This window comes from Panicum virgatum, chromosome 7K, assembly GCF_016808335.1.
Source record: "Panicum virgatum strain AP13 chromosome 7K, P.virgatum_v5, whole genome shotgun sequence".
NCBI classification, from domain to species: Eukaryota; Viridiplantae; Streptophyta; class Magnoliopsida; order Poales; family Poaceae; genus Panicum; species Panicum virgatum.
This window is the reverse complement of record NC_053142.1, coordinates 12,441,209-12,466,209: the sequence shown is the minus strand read 5'-3', so window position 1 is coordinate 12,466,209 and position 25,001 is coordinate 12,441,209. Positions and strand designations below refer to the sequence as shown.

The window sequence follows — 25,001 nt, the reverse complement described above, 5'->3', positions numbered from 1 at the left end:
TATTAGCAGTCGGTTTAACCGGTGAGTGTAACTTCTTCACGTTCCTCCAAAAACCACCTCTCTGGACAACTGAACCGATGCAATTGACCGATGCATCGTCGGTTCAACCGGTGTAGGCATTTTCCTCGGTCTTCATCTGCCAATGCACCGACGTATACAATTTCCGTAGCGTCGGTTCATCCGGTGTAAAACCCTAGCCCGCAGACCTTCTCTGTGATTGCACCGGTGAGTTCATTTTGCCCTACGTCGGTTTAACCGATGATAGCAAAATGCCTCAAATCTTGTCCCTTTGACCGAAGAGCTTTGCTACGCCTCTCTTCTCTTTGTCATCACTTGAACCTAAAAGCCTGAGAATAGTCATCTTAACAATCACATTAGTCCAAGTGTTGTGTGCGTCATCAATCACCAAAACATTATATTGAAATATGGCATGAGAGGCCATTTTCGCTACAGAGGGTCAGCTCTGATACCAATTATAACGCCCCATTCCCAAATATCGCACATGCATGTGTAACTGCGAGGGTCGGCTCTGATATCAATTGTAATGCCCCAGTACCGAATATGGCTAAGTCCTACTCTCACATTGAGTAAGATACACACTCGCACTAACACCGCTTACGCTTTCGTCCTCGCTTCGCGTAAAAGGGTTAATACAGGGGTTGAAATGCACTTGGCACATGGGTTTATATGTTGGTGAGACTCACTCTCAATTAGCAAGGTGGGACAACTCCCCACACCTGCCATGCCACTCACACTTGGGCCATTAGTGGGCTCGAATTCATCCTTGTTGGGCCGTGATGTCACACTAGAGGACTTAGGATTTGGAGAAAAAAAAGAGTACGACGAGAGGATTTCATTTTACCTATTACTTACAACGGGGATGCATCATAGTGCCTAGAATCTTGCTGAGAAGAGGCAACGGTAGTCTACTCGAGGGATCGGTGATTTTGTTCGTGCCTAGTCCCCTAGTGAGATGTGCGGGCGGCTGTGTTGCATGATGTAGAGGTGCGAGGGTCCTGCAGTGCAGTGGGCGATGGCGGTTTCTGCTTCCTTAACGAAGGTGCGCTAGACGGAGCACGAGTTGTAGGGGCGCGATGGTAAGCCAAGGCAGTGCTGCGTAGCAGACTGGGCCAGGTGGAGGCGCTTCTGCTCCAATGCTCCATGGCTCGCAGTAAGGTAGTTAAAATGTATAAAAATTAGTGGAATCATCACACTGAAGAAAAAGCCACCTGGGAAATTGAAAGCTATGTCACCCAAAATTTTCCTGGTTTTCTTGAATCTACCAAAGGTATAATCACATTAGCTTGTTACCTGAACCTCGGGACGAGATTCTTTTTAAGGGTTGTAGGCTGTGAAAACTTAGGTGTTTTTAGATGGCCAAACAACACATAAAGTCTAAACCTTGCACCAAAGACTCGAAAAAAATGTAAATAAAGCCAATACGCTGGTAATCCCGAACTATCCAGGCTTTAACCCGGAGGCTCCGCGGCAAAGAACCGATGTCCGAACCTTTGTCCGGACTATGCTGCTCTATACTCGGAGTATTTGAACTTTCCAATTGGATGTCCAAACTTTTGTTCAAAGTATCTGGACGTATACCCAGACAATCCGGGCTTTTTGATCGGGTGTCCGACCCTTCACCTAGAGTATCTGAGACTATGCTCGGAGTATCTAGGCCTGTGCCACTATTTCTTCCAGTGAGTTGGACATCCTTTGTTCTCTTGCATCTGCTATGTCTAGATCTGCGATGTCTTGCTTTTTTTCTTCAATTTCAACCAGACTCTCCATCTTGAACTCGTGTTCAGTCCGCTTGATTTTGTCCAACTCCAGAGCAATTGTTAAAGTTTTTTCTATTCCTTCCCTCGCACCTGGTTGTGCTGTATGCCATTGATGCCCTGATGGCATGTCCAAAGCCGGCGCCAAATCACATTCTAGCCAATTGGCCTTGCGCCCACAGTTTCTCATTGGTTTGCCCACAAACTATCTCTTTGGTTCTAACATGAACTCAACACATGGACATGTACACTGGTGCGAGTGCCATGATGCCGGTGGCCGACGCTGAGTCATCTTTCCGATCTTGCCCTCTCCACCCATTTTAGTGTTTGAGCGACGCGTGCTCACCATGCAACTCGCTCTTTACTCACTCCTTCTCATTATAAACCCAACAGAGCCTCAATGTTGAGCCATTCATCCTGTCTCCACCCGCCATTGCTACGGCAAGCTCAAGCTCACTGAGGAACCAATCCTTCCACCCCCCACATTGTCCAAAACAAGTAGCTCAAGACTTGTTCCACCACCCTGCCAGGCTAGCAAGACCAATCCCAGTTCTCTTCGTCTACTGGAGCGCTGTCAAGGTGACCCGCCCTCACTTTTGTGCTCATCCTCACGCCGACGGGCCGTCTTCAGCCATCTTTTCACACACTAAGACCTTGAGCAGGTGCGACTTGAGACCAAGAAGATTCTCGATCCCTTAGCCCCCGAAGCCGGCAACAATGCTCACCAGAGCGGGACCATGTTTTCCCTGTCCCTCGTCCCAGACCTGGCCAAGGACCCCATTGCAAGAATATGAATCTTTTTAGGGTCTAGAGTGAAAGTTTCCCCAAGCCTGTGCGAGAAGATGAGCTTAACTTTTGGTTCTAAAGTTGTAAACTTGCAAAATAAATAGTAAATGGTAGACAAATCCTAAAAATGCAAACTAAAAGGTTTTGGAATCCTTGTTTTGAGACTTGTAACATACTCACACATGCATGCTTAGTTTTGCTTACTTATTTTAAAACTTGTGCTAAATGTGACATAAAAGTTCTAGTAGTTTTATGTGAGCTGGAACTAATCTTGCATGGTAGTTTACTCCCTCGAGTAGAGTGTTGACACTCACTAATGACCATTTCTAGGCGTCAACTTGATCAGAAAATTATGAGAGTTTGCATGTCTTACACGCATCTTTATCCAAATAAATCTCTAAACCACACTTTACCTTCTAGAATATGCAAGACGTGTTTTTGAGCTAATATGCAGGTTGCAAGCACACTTTGGCCCGACATAAAATCATAGAAAATATCAGAGTACTGATTCATGCTCAAACGGACCAACGGAAGCCCAAAGACCACACCAGACCGGCTTAGGACAGGCCATACCCCAGAGTTCAGACAAGAGGAGGCCCAGGACAGCCTGCTGGACGAAGCTGGGTGCGGTTGGCACCCCTAGGCCATCGGCCGACCACCCTGTCGCCTCCCCACTGGTTGCTTACACTACAAGAAAAGGGGGGCATTATACTGTGCACTTGTAGCTGTTATTACCGTCTCCCGCAGTTGGTACCGATTGGCCGGTACTAAATGGACAGTCCATTTAGTACCGGTCGAAGCGTCCAGTACTAATGCACCAACCCTTAGAAAAAATATATCCGGATAAATGTGCGTGTGTCGGGTTCGAACTCGTGACCTGTGGCCTCGTGCGTAATCTCCTGTACCATCCCAGTGGATCCAAGATGTTATCCTTTTGAAGTAACCGAAATGGACCATTTAGTACCGGGTCATGACCATTTAGTACCGGCCCATAATACCACCCGGTACTAAATGCCACCATTTAGTACCGGGTGGTGTTAAAAACCGATACTAGATGGGTGGGCGGCCTGGGAGCCATTTAGTACAGGATCATAACACCGCCCGGTACCACCATTTAGTGTCGGGTGGTGTTATGACCCGGTACTAAATGGCTCAGGATGGCACTGTGCTATACAATCGGTACTAAATTGGCATTAGTACCGGGTTTAAAGCAACTGGTACTAATTGGAGGTGGACGAATGACTCTTTTTCTAGTAGTGCTAATGCGGTTTAGCGAGTCCCAGCCGTGGCTCCCTCCTATAAATACAAGGGGAAGGGGAAGAGAATGGACACACACACACACCACACACCTCTCATCTCAAGCATTCTTACTTAGCCTATAGGCTTAGTGGAGTTTAGGAGAAGTCTAGGAGTCATTGAGTCCCTGCTCGGGAGTTCTGGTATGGGTTCATCTCTAGTTCTCTTTTGTAATATTCGGTTGTTTGTAATAGAATTAGACTATGGTTACCGATATCTGCTTGAAGTATGTTCTGAGTAACTGGATATATACTTCGTGATCTGGTTGCGTTATCATTCGATGATTGCATTGCATGATTGCCCTATGCTTGTGATTGTTAACATATTGGCTTTAGAACTCTATCAACTGCTCCAGTATTCGTATGTTTGCTCTACTATGATGTCTGTCTATAAGGAGGGTGGGGGCTCCGCGCGGGATACTAGAGTATCGCTTACTAGTGTAGACATGGTGTCTAGATTAACTAAGTGTTGCTGGATGTCAACCTTTCCCATGGTTTGTAGAGGTAGCCGGCAGGTGGTGATAGCCCTGTTCGAGCCCTAGTAATCCTCCACGTTCAGATTGGGGGGGTAGGAGGTACATAAAGCCGCCTGGGTGTGCGGGCTCCTACCGTCGCTTAGATAGCAGTCTTCCGGTTGTGTAGTTTAATCTCTGACAATCTAACCATAAGATAGCATAGATATAGCTAGCCAAGCACATCTGGCTCGAGCTCCAGCTTCTGCCTTTTTCCCTGCCTATAGCATTTCTTTTGTTTATTTATCTTGAAGGTAGTTTGTTATCTATCTTACCCCTGTTTATGCACTTGAATATCCAATCTAGATTAAGTTCATTAACTAGCTAGCCTATATATCTTCATTCGCCGCCTTCCCTGCGGAAATATAAATGATAGCCCGGTATACTCCCAGGTAAAATGCTATAGCGGTATTCCGTGCGCTTGCGGATTTATTCATGGTTCATGAAATACCTGCCACCCCATTGGCGTCTGCGAGCATCATCACTATTACTTAGAGGTGACATTGGTAGGCGCTAACATATAGTCTTGCATGTTTGTTTCTTAAGCTAAAAACCAACTAGAACTAAGTTTTTTACCACTGCATGTTGCTACTGAAACTTTTCCAGTAGTATGTATCAAATTGAAACATGCAGTCAAGGTCTTAGCACCAGTGCTCCCACACTTTCTCTGCATTCATGTATCTTGCTAGAATAGAAGTTGTTTAAGTTGTTTCTCAACTTTAACCTGTGCAAAGTTTTAAATACTGTTACTATGAGTGGTAATGAAAGCATGAACTCTCCATGGTTTGTTTTTAGCAACAGATATATTTTCTAGTAATGGTAGTAAGTAAACTAAGTTACTGTGGGAAATAACAGGAAGCGAATGTAACTAACCCAACATGCTTGCAGAGTTAAGTAAAGATGTTTACTACTCTATAAACATTTGTCCAGTAAAATTGTCTTTTGACTTGCCTCGTAAACAAAACTTGTGTTTTGTTGGATAACAACTTTATTAAGGAAATCATGCACTTTATCTTCAGCACAACTCATGCATCTGCATTTCATATAGATTTGACGACGCTAGTTGATGGAACATATGAGTTGGTACCGAGGAGAAATGAAGGGAGTTCGGAAGCCCAGGTGAATCAAGCTGTGATCCCAGAGGACCTGAACCAAAGTTCAGTTGTTGAGTTGTCTAACACAGCACAAGAAGGCAAGCCCCGGAGAATAATTCTTTATTTTACCTCTTATGCAGTTACATCTATATTTATATGTCTATACTTGAATGTGCATTTAAGTTGTAGGAGTTCTATGAAACTTTAGCTGCATGATCATAGGTACCCCCTTGCTGATTCCTAGAGTTTGGTTCGAGTAGTTGCTTTGCTAATAGAACCGGTAAAAGTCGAGTGATTTCCTATCATTCACAAAAAAATAGGAGATGTTTGTCTACTACATGCTGCAACTATAAGGATGACGGACGGGGTAAATGTTGGTGATTTGGAAACCCCGTCTATCTAGTGCTAAAATGTTAAGGCTGAAATGTGGTGGTGGTGATAAAGCGTTTGAATATACTAACCACATGCTGAGAAATATGGTAATCAGTAAGTTTATGTTCTTGATTGGACCTAGGAGCGGACTTGTCCCTCACCCTCTTTAAAAGATGTTTCTCATGAGGCCAACATGCAGGTGCAGAGTAGACTTACACTGTAGTCGAGGGTGTGACCCTGATCCATGAACTAAAAAGAAAGGGGAAATGTTGTGTGGGTGACGACGTTCCCCATACGTGTGTGTTAAGTTTTTCTTACAAGGTTAAGAAATTCGATTCGAATCGTCTGTTTCTCGTGGTTATTCAGACTACTTAATACTTTTATCACATGAAGTAAGAAGTGGAACAATAATGATAATGAATATGGATGACTGTTTAAATTGTTTGCAACTTATTTGATCAGTTTTAGCTGCTCACTTAGAATGGTTAAATGAACTAAAACTTTGAAAGCTAATATTTGATACTCTTTGCTGCTTTTCAGCAAAACAAACTCCACTGGCCAAAAAGCTTTGCATATCTAATTAATTGGGCTAAGTATAACTAAATGTCGGGTAAGTCTTGCTGAGTATTAGTATACTCAGCTTTACTTGTGGCTTTGTTTTCAAGTTTGTCTTTTGAAGACACGACAGCTAGTCTGACTTGGCCTTGTGCTATTGCTATTGTGGCATTGATCTCGCACTTGAGCCGGATTAAATTGGGTGGTTCTGCCATAGATGTGTTCTGTTCAATGATGAATTTCATAACATCACACTCAAAATTTTATGGAAGCTACTATTTCAACAAGTGTGGGTTGGCTATCGCCCTTGCCTTGCTAGATCCACCACTGTGCTGGGGCCGCTCATCGCCTGCACCCCACCCATGCTTGCAGGAAGGACAAAGTGAAAGGTGAGAAGGGTGCTCGTTGGTTGAGAAGAGACAAGGTTAGAGAGAAGACAAGGGAGGAAGGAAGAGAGAGGCCAGATTGGTGGACGAGAGAAGATATGGGACAAAGAGTGAGGTGGGTGGGACCCACATGTGTGCATTTGCTGCTTGCCCCTATTGAAAATTTCTATGAAGCTTCTTGTGGTTAAGCCGTCCCTAGAAATTCTATCTATTTCTAAGGGTAGATCGGGTTCATGAAGCACCCTCTAGAAACATATATTTTCAGAGGTGGCTTGTGTGATGAGATGCCTGTAGAAATCAAGACGATTTTTTGGTGACTCGTGTGAAAATTGATTTCAGAGTGCAGGTTGGCTCCTTTTCATTTGTACGAGCGGTTATATTTTTTGTCTTCCCAAAAACCCTGTTAGAAATCTTTTTGTAGTAGTATTTTCCAATCTTATACTTGGTATATTTGTGATAAAGTAATGTCCTGGAAGCAGCAACTACGGAATGTTCCAAGTTGCTTGTTGTCATCACCTTGCATAGGCACCAGTAACCTAAGAACAAGTTGCCCTTTAGGTCCTCGGATGGCAATACAACGACATATTCCATCAGATCATCTGTCATTTCTGCAATCAATTGAGCCAAATAATCCTCGCCCACTTCCTATTGTCGATCATGCGCAATCTACCAAGTGGTAATTACACCACTTGATGCTAAATAATCACTCCAGGCTTCGAACACGACATAGGTAATATCAATCCCCTATAAATATAACATCCAAGTCACATGAAAAATTATATCTAACCAAGAGTAAAATAGGTACAAAAGAAGATACTTCTGCTTCCATAACAGTAATACATCGTCTATGAATAAATGGATATCAGATTTTGTATCATCGTTTGTCTTTATCCTGTTCTCATGTGCAGATTTTCATTATTTATCATGCACAGGTGAAAATCTACAACTTCCGAAGAATGAAGGAAATAATAGTTCCTGCCTTTCTCTGCGTCCTTTTGATGACTACCACCTCCTCTGATGCTCTGAAGAGGAAACTGTCTCGGAATGGTGAACAGCAGACAGGCCAAGTGCAGGAGGAAACAGCGATTCGCGTTGATGGAAGGCCCTCCACTGGCTATGGTGACCATGTCTGCACCAGAAGCTTGTTTCCCAACTGCTCAACAAGGTTGGATCAGCCCTCTTCAAACAATCTTGGCTGAATCACTGAATGGAAACATGTCCGATTATTATCGATCCAGAAACTGGGACGTTTGTGAGGCTCAGTTTACATATAGATAAGTGACGCCAAAATATTGTCATTATTTTCTTAAATAAGCTCTATATTTCCACATGTCTACTGTAACTTACGAGATATATATATACAACTATTTTTAGTAATTTCCGTGCGACCAAGTTATAGTTCCCTTGCATGGGTGCTGTCAATGTGATGTAAGCGCCTACACGTATGCTCTTACTCAGAAGTATTTCCTGGCCAACCGTGAAAGACCACTTCAAACTGAAGATATGGCTAAGCATCACCCAGCACTTCGAGGAGACTGAGCTCCTTAGGACCGCAATCAAGCATGCTGGGGGACGCCATGATGGGGAGCAAGACAAGACGCTGCTCACAAGGACACTCATCGGGACCCTATCCATGGGTAGGTTTCTCTTGGTCCTAGATGATGTGTGGGGGGATGAAGCTTGGAAAAATGCTCTTTGTGTCCCAGTCAAAAGAGCAATCCAAACACAACCAGGGAACTGGGTCTTAATCACTACGAGACGAGAGGACCTTGCTCAACGAATGGGAGCCTCCTTCTACCAACACCATGTCAGCCCACTCGATGAAGAAGATGCTTGGTCCTTGCTCAAGAAACAGCTGCCGCTGCACGATAATCAGGTTAGTCTATATACATGGACGAGGAATTTAATTCCTTCCGATTGAGTGCACAATAATGAGTTAAATTTATTGCTTTACTATTTCATTATCTGCACAGTACTCGGTTATCTTTGTGAAAGAATAATAAGGGCATATATATATATCTATCTCACGGTCCCTCCCTAGGACCCCGCTCATAGCTTTTCAAAAATAAATTCCTCCTCTCTCTCCCTTATTCTTATTTGTCCTCAGACAAGTATGGGTATTCACATTGCACGATCTCTATGCATACGTTGCTCCTCTCTCTTCTCTCTCTACCTTTTAATCCTCTCTTCCTCTACCCTGGACCTCTACGAGGCTAGCATCGTGGATGCTGACAGCAGCGGTGCTGTGACGGCAGCGGGCGGTGCTCCTCAAGCAAGCTCTGGTGGCGCGATATGGTAAGGCCAGCGGCTTGGCGCGGCTGGTTCTTCAGTGAACACCGGTTCCCAGAGCAGATGAACATAAAATGCGGTGGTCTACCACTTGCTGTCAAAGTTATGGGAGGAATGCTGTGCACTAGGTCCCAAAGCGAGAGTGAGTGGGAGGCTGTTTTGAACCATCGTGCATGGTCCGTAGCTAGGTTGCCTGAGGAACTGGACAAAAGAATCTATTTGAGCTATGATGACTTGCGTTCCGAGCTCAAGCAGTGCTTCCTATACTGCTCGCTTATTCCAAAAGGTACAACTATAAAGCGGGTAAACATGGTTCCCATGTGGATCAACTAGGGATTTGTCCAACCCCAAGATGATCGGCTAGAAGAAGAAGCAATCAAGTACTACCAGGAGTTAATCACCAGAAATCTTCTAGAACCAACCAAGGGTGCCGTTGTATATCACTGTACCATGCATGACGTGGTACGCACTTTTGCTGAATTTATGGCTAGAGAAGACTCGCTTGTGGTCCGAGACAGGGAAGTTGCAGCAACAGGTGGTGGTAGTAGTAATGATAACCCTGTCCGTCGCATGTCTGTAGGACCAAGCACATTGGTGCCAGAATGGGGCGTGCTACAAAAGCATGATTCTCTACGAACATTAATTCTTATAAATTGCAAAATCAACTTTGATCCGAGTGATTCATTAACCAGATTCTCAAGGCTAAGGGTACTGTCCATAGAGGGTGGAGATTGTGATAGGTTGGTTGCTTCCCTTTCTCAGTTGAGGCACCTAAGATGCTTGTGCTTATATCAAACAAATATATCTAGCCTGCCGGATGATATCCAGAAGTTGAAGTTCCTACAGCACATTCGACTTCCATGGTCTAGGAATTTGGAGAACCTCCCTGAAACCATTCAAAAACTGGTGCATCTCAGAACTCTAGACATATATGGTTCAAATGACAAAGTTACTATACCAAAGGGGTTTGGTCGGTTAACAAATCTAAGGACATTAAAGGGGTTCCCGGTGCACATGGACTTGTATGGCGATGGACGCTGGTGCAGCTTGGAAGAGATAGGGCCTCTTTCCCAGCTTACGAATCTAACTTTACGAGGTCTACAAAATGTGGCAGCCAGCTCGTTGGCAGAAATGCCCATGGTTATTAGTAGCGAGGAGCACCTTGATTATTTGGAATTGAATTGGAGTAGCAGTGCATGTGTGGGATCGAGGGATGAGATGGAGAAGCAACAGCCGCAGCGAGCAGCAGAGGAGGTACTCGAGAAGCTCTGTCCTTCATCCAGCATTCGGCATCTGATTATTGAAGGATACTATGGTTGCCAGCTACCAAATTGGATGATGGTACAGGCAGCATGGGACTTTAAGAGCTTGAGGTTTTTAATGCTGAAGGACCTGCCTTGCTGCACACGTCTCCCCGATGGTTTGCGCCGACTTCCTACTTTGGAATCGCTGCACATTGAAGACGCGCCTGCCATCAAGTGTGTGGGACCTGAATTCCAGTCACCCTCCTCCCTGGCAGTGGGTGGAGGTATCATTAGTGCTACTCGATTTGTACCAGCTTTTCCAAATCTAACACGTATTAATCTAGAAGTCTTGACCGAATGGGAAGAGTGGGACTGGGAGGAGCAGGGCGAGGATGAGACTGTGGATGCTGCTATGGCCATGCCTGCTCTCATGTCTGTCACAATGAAAAACTGCAAGCTGAGCTGTCTTCCACCAGGGCTTGCTAGCAGCAAGAGGCTAGCTCTGAGACAGCTGTACCTGTACGAGCTCACCAAGCTGACATCCCTGGAGAAATTCCCTTCGGTTGTGGAACTCGACGTGTTCAACTGCCCTGAGCTCAAGAGGATCAACGGCCTCTCCAGGTTGCAGAAGATTAGGATCGTCTACTGCCCGAACCTGCAGGTGCTGGAAGGTCTCCCCACGCTCGACAGCATGGTGCTAGAGGACATCACCATGGAAACACTTCCAGAGTATCTGAAAGCAGTGAAACCAAGGTATTTCGAGTTGGATTGCGGTAAGAAGCTGCACGACTCTTTATCACCGGGTAGCTATGAGTGGAACAAGATCTGCCATATTGGAAAACGCAACATTGTCTGCATCAAAGATTCATAAGATTAAGGTTCCCAAGAATATTCAAATGAAGACTGAGGACTGCACGGGTTCAAAGAAAATGGCTCATACTCTCTGGTAATTATTTGCATTCTTTCTCTATGCCTAGTATTTGTATATTTCAGATTATTAATTGTTGCTTGTACTCCCATTCCTTGTATATCCGTGGTAATCTACATGTATTAATCATTGATACCTGCCGTATTTGTGTGATCAGCAGGAAGGGAATTCTTCTGTGGACCACACACACAGCCAGGAATCATATTGTATGGTGATAAAACAGAGTGCTGATAAGACACATACAACTGCAACAATATGTGTCCTGAGATTAGTGTCCTTTGTGCAACTTGTCCTCCTTCAAGCCTCGCACACATTTCTAATGTTTCTACAACTAATTTGGCCGAGTTGCTGAGTTTGATTAATTGCTTTAAGATAATTTTGTTGTTAGTTGACAAGAATTACAGAAAACTGCCGGTAATATATTCATTAGCTGCCTGTCGCTAGTGAATTATTATGTCTTTATCTAAGGAAGAAGTACCATATGAGGTGCATTGTCCATTTACTCTGGAGACTTTTATAATGTTGCATACTTACATACTACAAGTGCAATGCGGCTAAACATTCGGTAAAAAGATAGTATCAAATGTTCCATCAAATTTCGAGGCATACAGCTATCAGCATTTTTGTCGAGCAATATAGTAGTGTGTTGCGCCCGACGCCACCATGTGTCAGTCTGGCCATCTGAGGGTAGGATATGGCCCTGTGATTTTAGGGGAGGGCACATGTGTGAAATGAAAATCACATCATACGTCTCTAAAAATTGAGCGAGGAAAAGATGCAGTCACTAACTTTTAATTAGGGGGGTGAGCGCGAGTTCGAGACAACCCCCGACCACGAGTCGCGCCCCGTCGGGTGACTCGGGGGCTCCTCGCTGCTTTCACTATATAGAAATGAACAACAGTAATGAAATATTTCATACATAACAACATGCAGAGCAGAAACAGAGCAGAACAGAGCACCCGCGAGGCAAAGGCACACTCTCTACTCTCTCTTGGGCGCCAGGGCGGAGAAAGGCAAGAGGAAGCCAGCGCAAACCATGCCATTCTCTGCCTCTGCGAACGCTACTGCTCTGCTTTGCATACACACACAGAGATGCCAAAAGGGCGGAGGTGCACCAAACAGGATATGGATTATCAACGAATAGGAACTTCGTCGGCTATATTGGCTAAGATAAGTGGTGATGCTTTTATTTGCAAATTCTAAAAATGCTTGCTCATGGTTTAATTTAGATATATTCTCCTGAGCTTTTCTATGCGGCGTCTCTGTGCTATACTCTCTTCGTATGCACATGCTAGCGCTTGTAAATACTGTTAGACATGTCTAGGAAGCTTTCACGTACAATTTTTTGCATTGCATGACATATTTGCTGTTGGGTCTGTAGAGAATTGCATTTCAGGAAGACGTTGCAGTTCATATTTTTATCTGCTAACCTTATTATGCAAATATAATCAATCGGTTTCTGGCCGAGTCATAGTCTTCCCTGTAGAGTTGGTCCTGGCAACCATTTATTTTGCAGACATGTCGTATCGGCTAGCGGGTGTTTTCATCAACCTTTCTACGGTACTACATTTGCCAGACCTCCAGCCAACCATCGGCTCTTCAGCCGATGTACCAGGGAGCTCGCAAAGCAATGTCCTGTCGACCTGAGAGGCCCAAGGTCTGCCGATCACGGTGGCTCCGTGCAGGGAGGTGTTTGTTTCCATATTTGGAGGAGCAAGCCCAGCAGCACAACCGGATGTAATGCCGGTCCAAACATCGGCAACAGAAAAAATATCAAGGGAGGCACAGACAAGCCGATTGCAGTAGTCAAAAGAAGCTTTCCACATATTTGGCCAAAATTGGGGGGCATGTGTTATCGCCATAATTTGGTCAATTAATATTCATTCGGCATATTATACAAATTTTGGCCAAATATTATGATAAGCATACCCAAGGCCCAAGTCAAGGTGGTTTGAAAGCCCAACTTATGTTAAAGGCCAATTTATTCACGAAGTCGGTTCGGACTGCAGGAACATGTCGCACGAAAACGGACGCTCAGGTCGCATACAGACTCCATTTGAGTCGTTCTATATATGGATGGAAAGCTAAGAAGATAAGCTTTCTAACACATCTAGTCCCATGTCCAGATTCGCTACGAGTCAACAGGAATTGGCGAAACAATGTGACGCCCAGAATCTGCCGTGATTGCTGTGGCGGTTATCTTTTGGCATCGGCTAATATTTGGAAGCCTCCCCAAGATTTGGATCAATGGAAGTTGCAGCAACGGGTGGTGGTTGTAGTAACGATAACTACCCTGTCCGTCGCATGTCTGTAGGACAAAGCACATTGGTGCCAGAATGGGCTGTTCTACCAAAGCAGGATTCTCTACGGACATTAATTATTACAAACTGCAAAATCAACTTTGAGCCCAATGATTCATCATTAACCGGTTTCTCAAGGCTAAGGGTACTGTCCATACAAGGTGGAGATTGTGATAGGTTGGTTGGTTCCCTTTCTCAGTTGAGGCACCTAAGATACTTGTGCTTAGATCAAACAAATATATCTAGCCTGCCGGATGATATCGAGAAGATGAAGTTCCTACGGCACATTTTACTTCGATGGTCTAGGAATTTAAGGAGTCTACCTTGACATATATGGTTCAAATGACAACATTGTTATACCCAAGGGATTTCATCAGTTAATAAATCTAAGGACGCTAAAAGGGTTCCCGGTGCATATGGACATGGATGGCCATGGGACCTGGTGTAGCTTGGAAGAGATAGGGTCTATTTCCCAGCTTACGCATCATACTTTACATGGTCTAGAAAAACTGGCTGCTAGCTCGTTGGCAGAAATGACCACGATAATTAGTAGCAAGGAGCACCTTGATTATTTGGAATTACATTGGAGTAGCAGTGGATGCGTGGGACCGAGGGATAGGATGGTGAAGCAGCACCAAGAAGTGGAGGAAGTAGTTGGGAAGCTCTGTCCTCCATCCAGCATTCGGCATCTGATTATTGAAGGATACTTTGGTTGTCATCTACCAAATTGGATGATGGTACAGGCAGCATGTGTCGGACCCCATTTCTGAGATCCACTGTGCTTACCGTATCAGTCCCTGGATCAGTAGCTGATACGCACAAGAACAGAGAATGGTACAGAAACCACATAACGATTTGATTACATAGAACAGAGTCTTACACACATACATCACAAGACGGCTCGCAGGCCGCTTATTTTATTATACAGCTGAACTCCTACGTGGTCGCCCAAGTTCATAGGCGAAGGCTTGGGCGTAAGGGAAACCCTATCTACGTTTTATTCTCGGCGTCGAAGTCGTATTCTACTTCTCCCGCTGAAAAGTATAAGAGAGGGGTGAGTACAGACAGTACTCAGCAAGTCCTATCCTTAAAAGTAAGTTATTTAAATGCATAGGGTATGAGTCAAGGATAGGCTTAGGGTTTGGTTTTGGTTTTGTGAAAATGCTGGATTTTATATGCAAGTGGTGAGATCTTCTAGGTTGTTTATTGAAAGAGGAGCGAAAGATAAGAGTAAGAGCAATTTGATAGTTTATAGAAGATAATAAGGGCTTGGACCTTGGGGGAGATCTCGTCAATCCCGCCCGTTTCCGTTTCACAGGTTCAACTCACACAAAGTTTCTCTTTCTAAGCTATGGGGAATTCCAAACCATTGGGTTCCCCCTGATCTCTTAACACCACGAAGGCCTCTCACAGTTTCAAACCATAACTCAATGAAAATAAAAAAAACTCCCAAATTCACACACAAGAGAACTCACGCTTAAAACTAATCACTGTGACTTCATCGTAGCATGCTTGAGACCACAGGCACGGCTATCCGGATAGATTATACCTCTGCAAAGTTTGTATACTTTCCCCACACGATATACTTGAGTTGTGTCAAGTATAACTCAATGCCATACTCACATAGCATATTGCCCACAACCACCTACAGAACCATCCAGGGGCCCAAATTAGCGTATCGATAGTCAAGGATATATTCTTTAAGGTTACGACACGGTACACCACATAGGTCCCTGTGCCAGGGCTAGACTCTGGTATGCCACAGAGGTTCTGTGTCCGCTCCTGGCATCCATTGCACCCTGCCTCCAGGTGAGTTGTGGCTATAAGCTTGTGGGGTATGAGATTAAGTCTGTCTTAAGACGGACGTGTGGTTGCACTTATATTATGCTAGGTGAGAATCCCAACGACAGGTCCTTAAGTGCTAGGGTAAATCCTCCTTAGCATATGTACAAAGTAGGTACATAGCCATGTCTACCCTGGCGCTAAAACAGTTTTACCCCTTTAAACTCTTTCGAACATTAAAACTCATACAAATCACACAGTTTTCAAAAATAGTTGCAAGAGTTCAAACAACATGAAATAGTTTATCTAAAAGCGTAGCGCTAAATCCTAAACATAATGTATATACGTTCATTAGCAAAGCTAATGATGAACTATCCTAGGTCAAACAAGAATTAGGGTTAAGCAATAGTAAAAGTATGGCTTAAACAATATTGGGTGTAGCTAACGGATAAAAATAGCTTTATTTTTTTCCAAAATAACATGCAAGAACAGGTTCTAGGTTGGTCAATTTTAATATTTGCAAAACTTGGGATCAACATGATCAAGGAGTCGATAGGACTTGCCTTAGGGATCGTCGACGGGTCCTGCCTCGAAGTCCAGATCCTCGGGGTCGTCGTTGACAGCCTCGTCGTCTAATCCTACTCGTATAGGGACGAACGATCGTTACTAACGGCGCGAACGAGCTCAACAAACAATACAAACAAATAAATAAAATTTGGAAAAAATCTAAAATAGATAAATTAGGTATGGTTGGGTAGGGTTTGATTTTAGATAAATTTATTAACAAGAATCATCGAATTTGGGTAAAAGATGAGAAAGTTGTAGCCTTTAGAAGTTGAAAGTCCTGGAAATTGGAAAACCAGAGAGAATTCTAGGGCCAGTGGTATGATGGTGATAAAACAAGTATCGGAGGGCTTTCTAGTAAATTCCAGGGGCTTGGAAAAGATAAGGGGCTTCTCTGTAAATGTAAGGGCTTATTTGTGGTTATTTGAAACTGCAGGGGCTCCGGTGAGAGATCCCAGGGGTTATTTTGCAAAACTGCACGTCCAGGGACGGCGGACCCCATTTTACGAAACTGCAGGGGTTAAAACATAAAAACCAGGGCCTATTCGCAATTACTTTTGAACTGCGCTGGACTGCGGTTTGATTTCAGGAAACTACAGGGGCTCTTTAGCAAAAACTACACAGCCGACCGGTATCTCCGTCGACGGCCGTTGGATCTGGATCTGACGGTTCGGACCCAATCTAGGTCAACGGCCGTTGGATCTGGATCAGACGGTCCAGACCCGATTTGGAATCGTTCTAATCTGGATCGTCCATTCACGATCGGACGTCCAGGAACGGTTGGGCGCGCGAGCGGCAGTGCTGAGTTGCCGGAGTCACGCGTTCGTGGCGGAGCGTCGCCAGAGTTCACCGAACTCAGTGCTCCGGGGCTCGATTCGAGGTGCGGCTTGGCCAGGGATGACGAGCGAAGCATGCGTGATCCACTTGGGGTGGTTGTGCAAGCCTACGGCGGTGGCGGGAAGAGGCTCACGTGGAGGAGCTCGGTGGAGGCATGAGAGGTTCAATTGGGCAGTCGAGAAGCTTCACCACAGTAGTGGGGTGCTCACCTCGCACACAATCGAAGAATGGCAGTGGCTAGGGCCTGAATCGAGGGTGGCGACTTTGGAGGGGCTTCGGGAGGGCGGCAAGCAAGGGAGAGGATTGCGGTGGTGACCGGCTCGGCTTGTTGGCGATGCTGTCGTGGGGAGATCTAAGGAACTCACTCCTATTTATACACGCACAAAGGCGGTGCTTCAATGGCGGTTCGCCGGAATACTCGAGAAGACATTGCGGCGTGCGCTCGTGTACGGATGAAGACTCGCGGGAGAGGGAGGGTACTGGGTGATGCAATAGAGTGAAAGGGTAAGGACGGTGGCGCCATTCCTCTGCTGACGCGAGCCACAGGGGGCTTTTGCCGCGGTATGGGCAGGGGGCCCGTCGCTCATCCCGTCGCTTCAGGAGGAAGGAGATGATGGCTGGCGTCGGGCTCGGGGGGCGCCTCTCTGCAGCGAAGGCGGAAAATGGCGCGACAGGAACTACCAGAAAATGCACATTTGCTGTGTGCCTAGACGTTTGCTGCGTGCAAAATTTCAGGCACACGGCAAACTGTTTGTTTGCCGTGTGCCAACAGATAAACTCACAGCAAAAAAATGACACACGGCAAAATGGTCCTTTGCCGTGTGCCTGATGTTGATGCACACGGCAAAGAAAAACTCATGGCGAAGGGAAACTCTTTGCCGTGTGCCCGGCGTGAGGCACACGGCAAATAGACAGGTTTGCCATGTGTCTTGCCTAGGCACATGACAAAATGTATAAAAAAAGTTTGATACCATGCTTCCAAATTTTTCTTCTGAACTCGTATAGTACTTGGTATTCCATGTTAATTTTTCGTATGATTCTCGGTCCATTAGCTATATTTAGTGATTTTATATTTTAAAATGGTTTTTTTAATAATGGCTAATTTGAACTGCAGGTGCTTGAAAAAGTGGAATGTACTAAATCAAAAAATGATATTCCTGTTATTGAGTCCAACGTTAGACCATATACACGCAATGGAAGCTAATTTGAAATATCGTGGTCACGAACCATGACCTCGAACGTGTGGCCGAAGCATTTTAAAATCTTGTAAAAACCAAATGAAGAATGAATATTATAAATTTTGTCCTGGTATCATGATTTTCATATGTGGAGGCTGTGGTAAAAATTATAGAAGGTTTCGAACAAGTTGTCATATACGCCCCTTAGAAATCGAAGCATCTCCAGAGAAGATCCAGTGAGTTTGAGAACGAGTTGTTATTATTTCGAAGCAAAGTAACCGTTGAATTATGGTTTGATCTCAATTTTTTTTTATGTGCAACCAACAACCTACATTGCTTCATGCCAGAATTTGGTTTTTTTCTAGAACAATTTGATAGTTTTTAATTTTTTTTCGTTTCAAGAGTATCCTATTAGTATAAAATGAAATTGAGATATAATTGCATGAAATAATGGATTTTTTGATACAATCATCAAACATGAATTGTCGGTTGACTTTGGCAAAGGTATTTAAGGTTCATTCATTCTAATTTAGTTAAAAACATTGTGGAAACAGATTATTTGATTGAAATAGAATTTGAATTTGAAACACATGAAATAATAGATTTTTTATCATAGAATCGTAAAATATCAATTGTTGAGGCACTTTTGAAAGTTAAAGAATGTGACAAAATTATGAAAATATGAATTAATGGAACAATTTAAATAAATTTTGAAAATTTTGAAAACGCGTTTGCCGTGTGCCTGATCCAGATGGCACACGGCAAAGACATGGTTTGCCGTGTGCCAGATCTAGGGCACACGACAAACATCCTTTGCCGTGTGCTAGATCTAAAGCACACGGCGAACAGGCCTTTGCCGTGTGCCTCAGATCGGGCACACGGCAAATGTCGCTCTCTTAAAGCTCCGCACCGGCCCACACTCCACGCACACAATACACACCACACAACACACCACGGGCGCCGGCGGCCGCGGCGCAGTACTGGCGGCGGCGGGGCACGGGCGCTAGGCGGAGCGGGGCGCAGCGCAGGAGGCCGGGGGTGGGGCGAGGGCGCGGGCGGCCGGGTGCTCTACGCGGCGCGGCGTGGCTCAGGCGAGGGCGGGCACAGGTCGCGGCGCAGCGCGGATAGGCGTGGCGCGGCGCTGCACTAGAGGCTGGGGGCACGGCGAGGGCGCGGGTGGCCGGGTGCTCGGCGCGGCGCCGCGCGGGCGCGGTGCGGCTCGGGGCTGCCACGGGCGCGACGCGGCCTGTGGCGCGGTGCGGACGGCTGCTGGGCACGGCGAGGCGATGGCGGCTACTGCGGGGGCGAGGCGACGGCGAGACACACGGGCGCGGCGACGACGACCGCATTTTGTTTGACGCCCACGCTCTCCGTCTCCTTCTCGCCGGTAAGCCGTTTACTCTTAAGCTACTACTTCTAACATTTGTAAGGATCGATGGACTAAGAGGGGGGGTGAATTGGGCCTTTTTCAAAATTTTAAAACAAAATAAAGCAACCTTAACCTATGCAATGCTAGTAAGGCTCAATTCACCAACCGGCTAACTAAGCAAACTACACAAGCTATAAAAGATACAATAAGATATGAAATTAAGAAAAGTAGAGTTAAGTTATGATCTCTAAGGTCAAGCACATGAATAATTGCATGAAAATAAGTGCTTGAAAGTAAAAATTGGGCAAGAGACAACCGGATTTTTCCCGTGGTGTCGATGTGTTAGCACACACCCCTAATCTACGTTGTGACACTCACTAAGAGTCTTGTCACCTCCCAAGTCACCGAGACGAGGGCGCTCACTAAGAGTCTCCATTCACCATCCCGGCGTGGTGGAGATCAAGCCACGTACAAATTTCTTCGGGCTACCACAATCAACTTGGCAAGCTCCGGAAGAAACACCTCAATCACCAAAATCACCTAGGTGCTGTCAATCACCAAGAGTAACAAACTAGGGCCTTCACTTGACCAAGAACCGATCACCAAGAACGAATGCACACAAGCTTCTCTCTACTCAAGTCTTTAGTCTTGCTTCTTGCACTACAACACAAACCACCCTCTGGCAACGGATAGCTCGGAACGGAACACTATAGCGTTGCAAGCCCTTTGCCGTAGCAACGCTAAACCACGATGCCCCTTGACCACGTCAGAGAAAAAAAAATCGGGGCTAAATTCTGGCCCACACATCGTCCTTTGTATTTTTTATTTATTTTCTAAATCTGTTCAGTAGGTTCCTATCTCTATATGTACCATATGCGGCAACCACCACTGCTCCAAAATAGATCGAAGGGGCGGACTGCCTAGGGTTGCGCTGTAGTAGATCAACACTGCGATTGCGCCGCCGTCCATGTTGAGGCCGCTCCCCTAGCGTGAGTTTTCCGTCCAGTCTGATATGTGGTGCTCCATTATGGTATGGTTGCTCATCTACGTCATGGCCTGTTGATTTCCCCTGATCTCCCATGTCTCTCTCACCGCTTGGTTCCTGGTGATTAAAGGATTGCATCAACACAACAGCATTGATTCACGGAAATTAACCATGTGCGATGGCTTTAGATGGTAAAATTTTGTGTTCTTTTCCTTAATTTATTTTGATCGCACCACAACTCCGGTCTGATCTACACTGCTTTGATTAGATCCAATAGAGCAGTCGTGCAACTGTGGTGCCAAGGTGGAGTTGTTGATTTTGACGAGGATGATGCCTGCTGCTTTAATCATCCCATATTTGTCTTTCTCCCCTTGCCCTCTCGGATCATCCCAATATGTTGACGGCAACCTCTTAATGTTGCAGCTTCTGCTATCATTTCTTCTTTTAAAATTTTGACCTTAACTTGGATAGGAGTGGATAGTTGGAGTCGCTTTATCTCCTGTGCAAGATATCCACCGTGGTGGTGTCCCTGACAGATTCTCAGCCTTTGCTTTTTTTTTTCTCAGGTAATTACGTACACACATCCTGGTATGATTGTTTAGAATATTCAATCCCTCAAGCACTGAAGAATATTTTTTACAAAAAAATTTCTTGATTCGTCTTGGCAAATATCAGTATTTTTCTAAGAGTCCTCTAATTATGATTTCTTTGTTATGTAAATCTGGAATTCAGACTCTTGCAAGATCAATATGACTATCAGAAACAAGAATGATCGATATGTCTGACAAACAACATCAGATATCTATAACCATCTTACTTCTTTGCAAATATTTATTTTTCAGAAATCTCGTGAGTCATTGGTATCAGTTATTCTTGAAAGGCAGATCAAGCAAGGTAAATTAATTTTGATCAAGTAGTTAGAAGATTGATCTATCCCTAGTCTTGTCCCAAAAATACTAGAACATAATTACCCTGTACAGTACAGTACAATTTAAATAACCTGATACAAATTTGTTGGCATATTTTCAGAACTAGTTTTTACCCAATTGCTTATATTCGCGTACTATTTTTTCCATACAGGATTGATCAAGTGGATATATCTTCTATTCTTGCTGAGTGCCTGGTTTATATTGAAGGTCAAGATGGTTTCACTTGAAGTTTTGAAGGTGCTGGAGCGTAGAAAATTCAATCATGCTTGTAGAAAAAAGCACATTGCAAGGCATATTAGATATTACGCATGTGTTTGTCATGCTATTGAGATTAGGAAAATAGTGGACGATCCAAGCGAGCGCATTCCATGATAAATTAGTCATATACGTTTGATTTTTGTTTTTTTCTGTTTGATAAATTAGTCATAGATGATCCTTGTAACTGAAATTATATGTATCTAATAAGATTATTTCAATTTCAGTGGACATGTTCAATGTTTTATAATTTTGGAATGAATACACTATTTAGGATTATCTAGTTCCTGTGGAAAAAGCTATGGTGTATATGAAAACTCTGGTTTTTTAGTCACCAACGCATAAGATGTGTTGCAAATATGAGTTGTAAAGCTTGCAACACTTTTTAGCACTAGTTACCAACGCATGTGTATATGTTGCCATAGACCCTTGCAACGCTACCTATTGCAACGCATATATAATGTATTGGTACAGACCTTTGCAACATTTATTTTTAGTTCTAGCAACGCATATATGCGTTGCTAAAGGGGTGTTTCTCTTGTAGTTGAATGATTGAATGATCAACTGTGTGGAAGATGAAGCTCAAGGTGGCTCTCAACAATAGTATGAGTGTATGAATGTTGCCTGGTGTCAAGAGACTTCAAAATGACCCATTGGAGGGGTATATATAGGCAGCTCTCGCGGATAGAGCCGTTGCAGAAAAGCTGCCAGAAAAGTATGCAACGCCGGTTAATCCGACGGTCCTCCAAAAGTCATCGTCGGTGTCGGTGTCCCGACCCGGGGGTCCGGATCCCAACTAGTAAATGCCGCGTGTTTCATCATCCCAGATAATGATGCAAGAGGCAACACAGTAACACACGTGTTTATCCTGGTTCCGGCCACCGGGCCGTACGTCCAGCAAAGGGGCGAGAGAGGGAGGGAAGCTCCCAAGTCTCTGCTAGAGGGGGAATCAGTTACAGTGAGTGCCCAGCGGTGCTGAGAGGTGACAATGATCGTAAGCGTGGGAGAATGTGTTTGCTGATGTCCAGAACGTCCCCCTTTAAAGGAAACCCGCCTCCTCCTTTTATAGTCACAAGGAGGGGTGGGGTACATGTAACACCCGGTTTATAAAAGAACATAAACCGAGCAGTCATATACGTGCCAGGATCAAGTCACACGTATATACAACAGAATGAATAGTATATCATAGCACATATCACGTAAAAAGATATAATAAAGCGAATATGAATGTTATTTATTATATTAATGACAAAATGTCTGATACAGCGGAAGCGAAGTACAAAATACGATAAAAACTCTCCGAAGCTGAGCAGGGCGCCACAGGGACGTCGACTGGGAGACTGAACGCCTAGAAGTCCTCGTAGTCCTGGAAGCGCTGAGCGTACTCCCTCACGTCGGCAGGAACTGAGCAGCAGTAGAGTATCCAAGAGGAAAAAGTAGAGAAGAGGCAAGAGTGAGTACACAACTTGTACTCAACAAGTATAACACAAACTATGAGGCTCTAGGTTGGCTGACTGACTGCATTAGCTTTTAAGTCTTGGCAAAATTTTATTAAGGCTATTTACTACAAGTGGATGAATTACCATTAACCCAGTTTCATAGTAATTAATCAAAATTAATTATGTAATTACTGAGAACCATACCAAAACCACCAAGGTAACCCCGAGAGGCACCCCCTCGTCGGAAGGAGCTAACCCCACTAATCAAAAGGAGGATCTGGGCCGCTCATAACCGTGAGCACGGCTAGTATACCAATTTTACACTCTGCAGAGGTTGCACATCTTTACCCACAAGTCGTGAGCTACGCCAGTTGTTCATCACACTTCCTTAGGTGAGATGACTAGCAAACTCACTACGAGGCCACTACAAAGGACACGTTGGTAAGGTGTAACTGCTAAGGATTCAGGCAATGCATCGATGGTACCCACCTCGAGGGGTACGCACACCAAGCCTCGTAGCCTGGGCACCATTGAGGCTCGACTCCCCTCTTGCCCCGTCGGTAAGTTACCCCCGAACCAAAATGGCCTAATTAGTAAGCCAAGACCGTCCCATTCCAGTCTTGTGGTAGCGCTGTTGTCCCAGGTTGTCGCTCTATGAACCGGTCCTTATGGAGAGTGGCCAACCAGGCAGTAAGCACCGTGCTGGCCCCCTAAACCATGTTTCTAACAAAACCAATTTTAAACGAGACGTGAGCCCCTCCAACGGGCCACTCTCAGAATTAAGTTGCATATACCATTAATCAAATTAATTAAAAGGACCATAATGTGTTATAGCGCGGCACCTAGCACAACTAACCAAAATGCAACCCAAAGGATATATATATAAAGGATATAATGTGGCTAGAAATCCTTATAGGCATACAATATTAAAATGTAGTATGAAAGTGTATTTAAAAGTGATAGGTTGTTCATGTTATACCTGCCTTCCTCGTACTACTCCTGCTGCTATTCAAACTGATCTGAAGACGGATGCTGCTCCGGGTATTGGTACTGGGTCTCCTCAGATGGATCAACGTCTACTCACGATCACATGGCCAAAAACAGTTCACAACATAAACATACAAGCAAACAAAAGCTAACACTAATAAATAGTACAACAATACATAAAAACAGCACACTAAACTAGTCTAAAACTATTCTACGCGTTACAACGATCGCGTGGATATAAAGAACGCCTAAAACGGAGCTAAAACGCATATTCTAGGCTAAAAACAAGTTCTAGGGACCTATTTGTAAGAAAACTGGAGTTCCAGGGGGTTTTCTACAAAAACTGAGGACTAAAACGCAATTAACCCATAGTCTCAGGGGCTAACACACAAAAAGTCAAGGGCTGGACAGCGGGTTCAAATTCTAAAGAGCTCAGGGGGCTGGGTGTTAAAGTTTGGACTAAACTGCAATTAGTTTTGAACTAAGAAGGATGGCGGGTTAAAACAGGGAAAAGCCGGGGGGCTCTTTAACAAAAACACCACAGCGAACCGGTACTCGCAATCCTCGGTCATTGGATCTGGATCTGATGGATCAGATCAGAGTGGCCCACGCTCTAATCGTGAACGCTGGGCTCGGATCGGAGGGTCCTGGGAGTTTGGGCGCGTGGGGCGGCGGCGGGGCTCGCCGGAGACCATCTCCCACGGCGGAGGATCGCCGGGGTTGGCCAATCCAGCGCCCCAAGGGTCAATTCGACCTGGATTTGGTGCTGGTGCAGACTTCGTGATACGCGTAATCCACCCAGGGCTTTAGCGGGGCACGGGGGTGCTCGGAGCTGCGCACGCGTGGGTGGCGGCGGTTCTGCGGGTTGTGGTCGCCGGCGTGCATGAGTCCAGGCGGCTAAGGTGTGCTACGGCTACGGGAACTGGCGCAAAAGGACCAAGGGGTCGCGGTGGAACTTACCGAAGGCTCGTGGTGGTCAGAGCTGCTGCGCCAGGTGGACGTCGGCGAGGTCCGGGCGGCACGTCGTGGCGGAGCTCGCGGAGGAGGGGGAGGGAGGACTGCGCCGGGCCTGTTGATCCACGAAGGAGGTCCGCACGAGTCCTGCGGAGGTGTTTCGGGGGTCAGGGAAGCCCGGTGTAC

At 45.1% G+C, this 25,001-nt stretch overlaps 1 protein-coding gene and 1 long non-coding RNA gene across 2 annotated transcripts; one reads left to right on the top strand and one right to left on the bottom strand.

Moving 5' to 3' along the window:
• Positions 1-18,793: 18,793 nt before the first annotated feature.
• On the bottom strand, positions 18,794-19,246 carry LOC120639928 (putative uncharacterized protein WWC2-AS2). The gene has a single exon (XM_039915845.1). The coding sequence runs from the start codon at positions 19,244-19,246 to the stop codon at positions 18,794-18,796; it is 453 nt and encodes a 150-aa protein (XP_039771779.1).
• A 1,045-nt stretch (positions 19,247-20,291) lies between these two features.
• On the top strand, positions 20,292-20,767 carry LOC120642892. The gene is made up of 2 exons (XR_005662777.1): positions 20,292-20,442; positions 20,520-20,767. It is a non-coding gene; the product is annotated as an uncharacterized LOC120642892 (long non-coding RNA).
• Positions 20,768-25,001: the final 4,234 nt, after the last annotated feature.